At 36.6% G+C, this 11,442-nt stretch overlaps 1 protein-coding gene across 1 annotated transcript; it reads right to left on the bottom strand.

The window, feature by feature from the left end:
- Positions 1-229: 229 nt before the first annotated feature.
- AGR3 (anterior gradient 3, protein disulphide isomerase family member) lies at positions 230-9,967 on the bottom strand. The gene is made up of 8 exons (XM_071429124.1): positions 9,844-9,967; positions 8,013-8,142; positions 5,717-5,780; positions 4,404-4,456; positions 3,692-3,768; positions 3,372-3,435; positions 2,326-2,409; positions 230-1,606 (listed from the first exon to the last, which is right to left on the bottom strand). Exons 2-8 carry the CDS (start codon positions 8,116-8,118, stop codon positions 1,557-1,559), a joined length of 498 nt encoding a protein of 165 aa, XP_071285225.1. The 5' UTR covers positions 8,119-8,142; positions 9,844-9,967; the 3' UTR covers positions 230-1,556.
- Between the last annotated feature and the right edge of the window lie 1,475 nt (positions 9,968-11,442).

The raw sequence follows: 11,442 nt of genomic DNA on the forward strand, positions 1-11,442 counted from the left end.
TATCTCTGGCATGCTCGAAAGAGGATATGACCACACACAGGGATATCTTGCCAAATCTGGAGCAGATAAAGATATAAATGAGTAGAGGTCAGCACAAATCAAAGGAATGAGATTTGCAGTTTAATTTTACTTCTAGCATTTTTCCCATAGGTTAAAAAGATCATGCTGATTGTAAAGACAATACATTTCTAATTACTGAAATAAGTTTTTTTTTCTTCGTGTACAGGTCATTAATCTCTACTCTGTTGAATATATGCTTATATTCAAATTTTACATAGTTATGAACATATGGATATATGCAATGTAACTCACTCATGACATATTAATCCTAGGTATTGTGAATTAGCAAAGCTTTCCTGCAGGGATCTTTGGGGTGCAGAGGCAGCATCAAGCAAACACAAGTGGCACAAAAAAATGACACAGCTCCTTACATGTAACATAACATACATGCTCCTGCTGCAACTGAATTGCTGACTATTTTGCCCTAACAAAAACCCACATGGCTGGGATAGTAAACCATTTCAACTGACTTTAGATTTTTACTGAAAACAGGTGTCCGCCCTTGCATACAGTAATCCTGTGAAAATTTTGCCAAGATTTTCTATGTCCAGATTCCCTCAATAAGCTGCCAAATTTATGGCGGAATGCTGCAGAAAAAGAGGGAATGGCCTGGGATGAGCTTCCCATGACTGAAAGGACATTTAAATGCCAAGAGCTAGGATAGACCTCCTCATTTTTCTCATGCCAGAATTCACAAACATCACTTAGCCTCAGGTTTGGAGCTCTGGGTCTATCTCCTTCCATCTCTCTTGCTTCATCGTATCTTTATTGCAGCAAAACATGTAGCTGCCTTTTGATTATTATCACCTCACTGAGACTGCATACTCAGTCTCTTCCATTTTCAGCTACCACAACAAAAATTAAAGGATTATACAAAGGAAAGCTAAGCCCAGAACTCAGTTGTTGTGGGGTGGTTTTGTTTATTTGTTTATTTATTTGTTTGTTTTTGTGGGTTTGTTTTGGTGTTTTTTCCCCCTAGGAAAATTTATTCCAAAATTTATAGTATGAGCTTTCTGGTCTGCTTTGACAACAAAGTTTCTTTTCCTTTAATGAAAAATGACTGTATAAAGCAGGGGTACACTAACAATTAATAAGCTTCTTGCAATAAAAGTTAAAATGAGGAGGCAAGATGCAGATATTAACTCATGTAATAAATTGCAAATAGTCATCAAAAAGGGTGTTTATAACTCCTCTTCAGAAGTCATAACTCACCTAAGTGAGTCATAATTGGTTGCTAAAGTACAGCTTGAATTTGCTGCACTTAAAAACATAGTTTTCAGTTATTTAGATAATTAATTGCAAAGTGTTTAATATATTTCTCCTCATGTTTTCCAAATGGGTGCTTTAGTCTTTTATTTTTGTTCTCCAAGTTGCACATAAACATTTCTTATGAAATCTGATATACCAAATCTGCTTTGTAAAAGTTCATCTTGCAAGTAGAGTCAGAGAGGTGCAGCTTCACCTCGTAGAGGTTCTGGTCATTTCACTGTTACTGGTTACAGTTCTGTCTGAATGAGGCGTAGTGCTTTCTTCATGTTCTCTATTACTGAAAGAAAATAAAAAAGAACTGTGAAAATGTATTAGAAGTACATTTGTACAATTAAAAAAACCCCACCTAGTTAGATTTAGTAAATTATTCACAATGAAATTGATTATGGTCACACATTTTATTTTAGCGATTGATACTAAGACAGAAAGTAAAAAATTTCATTAATCAAAATGTTTAACTTAAGGGATTTGACAAGAATCCTTTCAACTCCCCATTTCTCAACAGCAAGCTGGTAATCAGATGTGAAGTGTGTATTTGTGGTGAGATACTGCATTGGTGTCAAATAGATGGCATAGAGTAAGAACTGGCTCAACCTGAAAAATCACATTCCTTTCTGATATATGGCTGTTAGGGGTATGGACACAACCACCTGCATTTCTTTACTGATTCCCTCCCACCACTGGCTGTTTACATTGTACAGTCAGATACTTTTGAGTGACTTTCACCATTCTCCATAAAACTGCTCAGATCTTGATCCTGAAGGTTCTCACCCTTGATCTTTCAATTCTTCTTACTTGAATAGTCCCAGTAAATTCAACGGGACAATGCATGTTTGTTTGCTAGAACAGGTTAGACCATTATAATTTATTGCAAATGCTCTCACAAGGAATTTATTCTTTACTTTGAGATCCTAATGGATTCTCAAGCACAAGTGATCAGGATGGGGCTATCTGGCTGCTTACAGTGTGAAATACAAAGGGCAAAGGGGCACTTACGGAACATCATGTCCTGCGGCTCGTACGTGTACAGCCGGTTGGAGTATCTTCCTGTGATATCAGCTCTTACCGTGAGAGATGGGTCTGAAAAAGGGTTTGGGTCAAACACTGCCTTCCATTCCCACAGCAGCTGAGGGTGATGGTGTGGCATTACTTTGGCAGCCCTGCTTCTGATTCCATCAGTGCAGCAATTACGAGGCCATTACGCTCTGTTCCAAACAACTGCTCTTTACTTGGAGAAATCCTGAACAAAAGCTAATGCTCATTTTTATAGTACACAGCTATTTTTAAGTGCTAGGTTACACATTCATATTTAAAGAAAAATATCCTGTTTTACACGTTCTGAGTTTACAACAGAAGAAGTTAATCTAATCGGATGCACGCAAAGTGGGGGCCATGCCTATCTATGGCAATATATAGACCCTTCAGAATGAAAATCTTCTGATTACTAATGTTCCCAGAGTGGAAATAAGTTGTTGAGAACATCTCTTCTCTCAGTTACCCTTCCAAGTTTATTATTAATTTACCAATTGCTGAAACTACACTGCTCTTTGTCTGAGTGTGGGCTGGACTCTGAATGTGCCATCACGGAGTCACTCCAGGCTCCCTGTACAGCGAGTGAGAAGGAACAGGCACTCTGGGGCATAATTAATTTGGTACATTCCAGAAGTCAGCTTTAAAATGGGATAAATCCTTAGATGCCACTGACTATTGATTTATTCTGTGGTAATGTCCACTTTACAGCCATCTACATTCAGTCAGATATTAGACTTCTTTTATTAAACTTTGTCTTGTAACAGCACTAGAAAGAAGCACGGAGAGCAAAAACTCAGATAATAACAAAGTTTTAAACGTCCTGCTCTGAAGCCCAAATTAGTACCCTCCAGGATATATCTGTAATCTGAGGAAGTTTACAAGAGTCAAAGTATACAACAGAGGCAGAGAGATTTTCTTTTGGCAAAATGAATCACTTTGATGTCCCCACAGGTCAACAGTGGCATAATTCAGATATAACAACTTCAATGATACATAAATATTTTACATACCTACAAACATGATTCGAGGCACATATTGTCCATCAGGTGACAGGTTTTTATCTGTGGTTTCATGCTGGTATAAAAATTAAGGCTAGTTGTTAAAATGTTTCTGTAAATTTTGCTGAAATAGTACCACCTGTGAATTACCTTTTACCAGAAGACAAAACCAGATAGGTACTACTCGTGTGTGGATACACATGCACAATTGCCTCTACTTAAATAACTAAAATGTCAGATAAATTATCTAAAATGACATAAAACACAAGGCAAAGAAAGAGAAAACACAGACCATGAAATGATACAGTCAAATTGCCCCAAACCCTTCATACCATGAGGTTCAGCATAATGAAGTTATTTTGGGCCATTTCCTGTATTTCTTCATTTTCTGCGAAAGCTTTCTTCAGTGCTAGAAAAGACAGGATCACTTTGAAATCCATCTCAAACGCTGCCTTTCCATCTGTGCTTGGGCACCACACTGGCCAGAGACTGGGCCACATTGTTCCTGTCTCTGCTGATTCACATTCCTGAGGAGACACTTCAGGCCTCTATCTCTGCTTTTGGGGGCTTTTTGGCCTGTGGCAGGGCAACCTCTGGCTATGAAAATGGAAGCTCTCTTCTGTTATTTATGAAGCCTGTTGTCTCAATGGATACCATGTCTTGGTTTGACAAAAGTGCATTATTCTCAGAAAATTCTTGTTAGATCAATTTCAGCAGCCCTGTCCTTGCTTCCTTCTTTAGTTACCATTTCAGGAGAGCTAAACAATATTAATTCTGTTCAATGAGTCAGTAGCCAATCTGTGCCTCTTAATTTAAACTGAGTGCTGCATTTGGGATAGCAGTACAGCAGCAGTGAGAATTTTTCATGTTCATTATTGCGTAGTTTCATAGTGGAGTTTTTGTAAATAATGGTAATAAATTTTTCACTTTTCATTTACCTGTTTTTCTGAATAATTTTCAGTAAGTGTAATGTTAATATATAGATAGGTTCAGTTTCTTATAAAAATATTCACAAGATTTTAACACACAAAAAATCAAAATTACCTTGGCAGTATTGACAGTCTTCCAAATGATGAATTACCATCAGTGGCTTGTTACTTTATTAATAATAATAAAAGATGTAGTTAGGTCATTTGACATGTATTCAGATGGATGATTTTACTAGCTGACTGAAAAAGGCAAATTGCATTTAATCTTATGTTAACCCACAGTAAAACCATATAAACATTCTGTAAAATATTATAGAAATTTCTGAGCGACGGAAAAGAGCATAAGCTCTTCATAAAAGAAAGAAATAGAGAAACAGAGTTTCTATGTCTAGATAGGCTGTCTATAGTAAGAAATTTTGGAAGAAAGAAACAACAGATCCACCATAATTTCATTCCCAGGTAGTAAATAATCAGGTTGAATAGTATTTAATGTTGCTTAGGTGTGAATTTCTCCAGGGTTAAGAGAATAAAAATTATGTACATGAATTAGAATAAAATAGATTTGGTAATATTGGGTTTATCATCAAATACTTTCCATGAGAAGTTTCTTGTGTTTTAAGATTTCTTGAACAGCTATATGGGATGTTACTTATCTTCTGTAAATAGTTTGATAAAGTGTTAAAATTTTATATTTTGGATGTCAAAACATAAACAAATTCTGTGCATTTCCTCCCATATTTTTTAAACAATATTTACAGTTCAGCAGGTGGGTTATTAATGCTGGGTCTGCTTTCAATATCAGGAGTTGTCAATTTCTAACCATTTTCACACAGGGTACATGAAATTAGTTGTCTTTTGTTTTACATAAAATTTGCCTTCAATTGAGCAATAGCTCATGCTACACTATTATGATCTACAATGAACTGTAAAAGATATTTAAATAAATATTGTTATGAATTCTCAAATATATTTGCAGCTGAGTCTCAGAGAAGACAGCTTAGAACTTCCATTTCTATCAAGATAGTGAGAAAATATATCATGAACATATTCCAACTAAGAAAGTGTTGGGGGAAACATCAAAGGCAGTAGATCACCATGCAAGAGTACATGTAACAGATTTCAAGGAAGTAATCAGAAGTACATGATATTAAAACACAATAGATGTAGTTAAAAAATTATGGTATCTATTTATGATTGATAATTTAAATGACAACATCTCTTTTGTGGCAAAGAAATGACAGCATTACATTATGTTACTTCAGAGTCATGAGTCCTAGAAGTCCTTTTGTTTATAGACAGAGTCTGTTTTATTTAACTGGGTGGTCTGCAGATCAGCTCTCATGGTGTTTCTTTGCTCCCTCTCATTATTGTGTATTCTGGCAAGACCAAGTAACAACTTTGTCTTCATGCTACTTTTTAATCTCTTACCTTTTCTTTGCTTGATAAAGCCCTTCTTCATAAGTTTGTACCCATGTAATTTCATCTCCCCACCCTAGAAATAAAGCAAAAGGACTAGCTGCTGGCCAGGCAAGTAACTCATAACAAATACTTTTTTATCTTTTTTCTTTTTTGTTTTTGTGCATTAACTTTTGTATGCAAATAAGATTTGGGGTTTTTAGTTGACAGTTCTCTAACATTGTGGATATGTTAATTTCACATCTCCTGATAGACACACTAAAAGGTTAAAAAACCTCAACCAAACAACCCAACCCCGCCCAAAAAATATCATCTGGTTGCATATCCACTTCAAGTCCTTTGACAGACTTTAAGTTATCTTATCTTTCTAAATGCTCAGAGGTCCCTAAATCAGCACCCTAGTCCTTTCTCTCTTCATATTGTCTGCCCAGTATTTCATGTAGACCCTGGGACTTAAAGAGAAGCTGGCATATAATAAGAGAAAAATAAAATGTGGCAGCTCAAATAAGATCAGCTTTAATATGAATACCATTAGAACAGTCTTGGAATGTACACTTAACTCCAAAGTAACTTTAATCCCTGAAGTTGCAAGCCCTTCATTTAATTAAGAAGTCAGTAAAGGAATGGCTGTTAAATAAAAATCTCCACTGAAATGAAATCCTAACAAACATCAGCTCCATAGCTCATCCATAGCTGGGGACATACAGATCTCAAAAATCAAATGGTCTTCTTGGTTTTATGCCTTCTGCTCCCAAGGATGCCAGCCCTTGCATAGTAGATCCCTGTATCCTAGGCAGTGTGGCTCCATTCATGGGAATTGCTCTACAATTCTCATGGGAATTGTAGAACAGTTTCTGGACCTGGACCAGGTTAAAGCTCTGTTTCTTCTGTGCTGTCTGGACAGTGCTTTGCCCAGCCCAGATTTGCTGTTGGATTTCTCACAGGACAATTGCTTGTGATGCTTGTAGATCATGTCTTGTTTCAGTACACAGGTCTGTCTGGGTGATGGTGGGACTCTGGCATGCTGACCAGTGCCTTCCCAACCCTGGCTGCTGGCAGCTCCTGATGCAGGTAACTGCACACAGGAGTCAGCAATCTGGGGCATTTTGCAGCACATTTAAGCATTTTCCCATGGTCTGTGAAAATTACAGGGAAAGTGCTCAAGGCATCCCGATAGACCTGAAATAGAAAAGTTATATCTGTTTTCTGTGAGTACTTTGTAGTTTGCTTGCTGGTTTTTTTTGGTTTGTTTTGCTTTGCTTTTTTCCAAATCTGACATAATGTAAAATATTTTGTTATCTTTTTTGTCCATTTAGGCTTACTGGGAAAAAATAAATCCTGATCTAGGCAAACTAAGCAACAGATCCCAGATTGATAATAACCTTTCCCCAGGGACACTGCTTGCAAAAAGTGTTTTGAAATTTCTCTTAGGCTAGTCCAGGTGGTGCATGATTTTGTCAAATGATCTCTGAGCAATTAGGCTCAGATGAATGTCTGAGAGATGTGCAATTTTGCTAGGATAGGAAAAACTCAGATCCTGTGGGATCTGCAGGCATTACATGGCCTGCAGAAGAGGTTAGGAAGAGAGATGAAGGGATTTTTTTGTTGTTGTTGAATAGTCCCAAAAGGAGGAGAAAGATGGGGAAGGGAAAAAGAGCTTGCTAAGCTATTTTTCTGCTTGTATTTCTAAGGATTGATTAGATATAAATAAATTAAAACAAGGTCTTTATTTAATATCCAAGTTGAAAATTATGCACCATAGGGAAGTGAATTACACACAGTTATGCTTTGCAGTGGATATCTGATGAAAAGCAAAAAAAAGTAATGCAGGAAACCCCACCAGTGGTTCAAACTGTTGTGTGTACAAAAATGAGTCTGTAGAAAATGTGTTCCATAGCAACTTATGTTATGGTAGGTTACAATAAGAATACATATTTCAAATGGGTCTGTCAAAGAATATTTTTTCACTGACAGTCCTACACGTACATCTTGATTTAAGAGACTCAGTTTAGGTTATTTGCTTCTGTTAGATCACTATGAATTATATAAAATATACAGGTTACATGAGGCCCTCAGTCATATGCTTAATAAACTGATGGGGTCAAATTATCTGGAATGAGAACATATATTAATTACAGCATTACTTAACACTAAAGAAAACACACCTCAGTAAGTCTATATGTGTATTCTATGTATGTTTTATAAATATATATGTGTGTGCATTCTATAAATGCACATTCAAAATAAACATATTTGTTGTCTATATGGTAAGGTGAGGAGGTAACTACATTCAGTGAACATACAATACCTCTTGACAGGGTCTGAGGTGCTCGTTTTTCCTTTTTAATTGCCATGGCAAGGTTGGAAGTGACTGCAATTAGCAAGAGGGACAAGGCCAGTGTAGAATGGAGCATTATTTCCCTTCCAATGCAAGGAAACTGGGAAACAAAGAAACAGCTTTAGTCACATGGATTTGTCACTTGGTGCAGCATAGATCAATATGTTAGTGGCATCCTAACAATCTGTACTTCAGAGACGCTTCTGGTTTTTTTTCTAGAAATGCTTGCCTTTGTGAGGAAAATGCAAACTGGAAGTGCTTAATTTTGCTGTGCAATGCTACTTTCAGCAGTGAAAATGAGGCTGCAGGGTACTGTTCTCATGTGATTCTCATGAACTAGTACAATGCTGTAATACTGGATCACAGCAATTTCAAGACACTGCTCCTGGTTTTTTCATTTCAGTGATACGTAACAGCATGGGATTTTTATTTCTTTTTTACATTGGAGCTTTTTTGTGAAAAGATGTATCATAATATCCTTCTTAATTAAGTAGGAAGATTGGCAAGAATTTGCCCCAAGTATAATGCTCTTTAAATTGTCCAATCCTTCCAAAATGTTGAAATTGCAGTAATTTTTTAAGTGTCTACTTAAAAAAATTCCCATTCTTTGTTTCATATTTTACACTGAATTTCAGCTTAACTCCTTCTGAATAAAACAATTCTTCTGTGTTTCTGTCTGGTTGAGTATTCTCTTCCTGACCAAGATCATGATAAGAAATTCAGTAACTTCTTACATTGATAAAAGTCAGAGAACAAAAGCAAGAGTTGATAAAAAGCATTACAAAGCCAAATTGTTTTTAATTGAGAAGTTTATTCCAGTACAATCACTTCTAGGCATTAAAGATCTGATACTCAGGTGGATATCAGATGGTTTCAACTGAGTTTAAAAAGTGTAATGCATGTAGGTCAGGATACCTCTCAGTCATCTTACTGGAGATTCCACTTTTCAGAGGTTGAGCTTGAGGAGCTACCAGGATGCCCCACTGAGAAATTTCTTTGACTTGAATAAAAAAACCCCCAAACCAAATGAATAATAATAACAATAACCCTCCACCCCTGCCTTGCAAAAAAAAAAAAAAAAAAAAAAATTCCCAAGACATTTGTGCCTGTACTGATAAAGAAAACCTCTAACTTGCATTTAAAATTGATGTTAGTATGGAAATACAACCTTGAGCAATGGCAAAAGAAAATGCTTCATACATTTTAGGATGAAGAGGCACGAAAAATACTGTTTTAATGGATCTCTTCACATCACAGAATCATTGTTAGCAGTTAAATGTCTTGTGAACAAATTAAAACTCCATTTCTAATAACTGGCAATCTCAATTAGAGAAATTCATTCTATTCAGGTGGCTGGAGAAGAAGTTGTACATTAAAATATGCAAAAGCTAGGAAAAAATACATTGTAATTTTGTAGTAGAAAGGAGTCTTTCATGATGTATTAATAAAAAAATCAAAATGTTAATCTCTTTAAATCACAGGTAAAATCATCTGAAGCTTATTACTTGATTATCCTATGGAAAATTAAGAGGGATTTGGAACTGCAACTGGAGGCAGTTTAAATTTAATATTCCATATTTTTGATGCTGCATATTCCAATATTATTTACTTGATTCAGATTAAAAAAGGACAGCCAAGACCACATAGGTTTCCTTCAATTCCCTGCCAGAACAAACATTTGCTAGCTAATCTCTATGCATCTATCATTTGTCTTTTTGTATAACTAGGCTTGTAAGGCATTTGTGAACAAAACCTCGTTGCTTTACTAAAGGAGAGTTAAGAATGAGAAATACTTGCTCACCAGCCACGACCAGTTCTCCTGATTGAAGGTCCTTTTCCTGTAATTTGTTAGTTAAAAATCAGTGATTTAAGCCCAGAACACCTGAGCTGCCCAGGTCTCTGTGTAGCAGCAGCAGCACATTCACCTGGGAAAAAATGAGAGGAACCTCTGAGCTGAAAACCAAAATGATGTGTTTCCACCCTCCCCCTGCTTTTCTGCCTGGCCTCCAACTTTCTCTCTTGCAAGTTCCCATGCTTACACACTGAATCCTCGCATTTCTCTTCATCTTAGCTTGTATCAGGTGTCTTGTATGAGGACTGGAAATAAATAGTGGCTTGTGTGTGTCTGCTAACACCCCCTCCAACAGTTTGAGTCTGGCTTTTGTCCAGTGAAAAAAGAAACCACCAATGAAAGCTGGAACTGGAGGTGCTTTTGTTCCCAAAGAATGGCAGGGTTCACTGGTGCTTGAAGATAGGAATGAACCTAATAGGAAGACACAAGGGTTACTTTGTGTAGAGAAGTGTAATTAACAAATAAAACAAACTTTCTTTTTTTTGAGCGGGAAAGAAAATTATTGATTTAAAAACTATGGTTTAAACCACCTGATTATTGCTGCTGGGAGTTGTAGTTTTAAAATATCTGGTTTTTTGGACATGATGCTTGATATAATTTTACTGAACTTGATGAATACAAGCAAAGTCCTTTATTCATCACCTTTGCATAAAGAAGGAATGAACTGAATCACCTTTTTCCTCCTCCTTGAATAGCTTTTGCAGGAGAATCAGAAGCAATCCTCTTTTGCTTCTTCTTCTCCCATGTATTTGTTTATATGGACTGTATGGTTACTGTTCTTAAAAATATTGAATTTTTCCAAAATTATGGAAATATTTTTGAGATATTGTGTTCTTAAGTTCTGAGATTGTGTTTTTCATGGCACAGGTTTATTATTGTAAGGTGTAAAGTGGTAGACAGTCAATCAAATAGACTGAAATTAGTGCTGAGCTACCTGAGAATTCCCTTTAGCAGGATCATGTTCAGCAATTTGTCTCTATATTTGAAGGTCAGAACTTCAGCCTTTGTCGATTTTGCTAGAGAGATTGGCAGCCCTAGTGAAAAAGATGTTGTTAAGGTTTAATGCTGAAAGAAAATGACTGTAATAATTTGTAAAACCAAGCTGGATGCCTCCATTGTTCCTATTCAGTCCCTGCTTGCTAAGTGCATCTGATCAGCTGCCTGTCCTTGATTTCTTCTGTTCAGCATCCACACATGAGTGGAGTGTGAAGCCAGAGCTCCATCCCAGGCACAATCTGTGCTGCCTGGCAGTCAAACTAGTGACCTGTGCAGCAGCAGGTACCAGCCAAATATTCAATTCAATCTCTGCAATGTAGAGCACATGCTTCTGCACCCCTCATTGAACCAGTGTGCTCTCACTCACTGAACTCAGCCAGCTTAGGCTGTAGGGTCATGGTGGTGGAAAGTCTTTCCATTTTTCTCCTCCACTCTAAAGATCAGTTTTGGAGACACAGCTATGGGTTAACTGTGTATACACAGTAATATCTAAGTCAAAATTAGGAAATGTAATAACTATCTAAAAGTAGGGCAGAGTAAGGCAACAATAAA

Source organism: Agelaius tricolor, unplaced genomic scaffold, assembly GCF_023055355.1.
Source record: "Agelaius tricolor isolate 1412-34295 unplaced genomic scaffold, bAgeTri1.0.p SCAF_6, whole genome shotgun sequence".
Lineage (NCBI taxonomy): Eukaryota > Metazoa > Chordata > Aves > Passeriformes > Icteridae > Agelaius > Agelaius tricolor.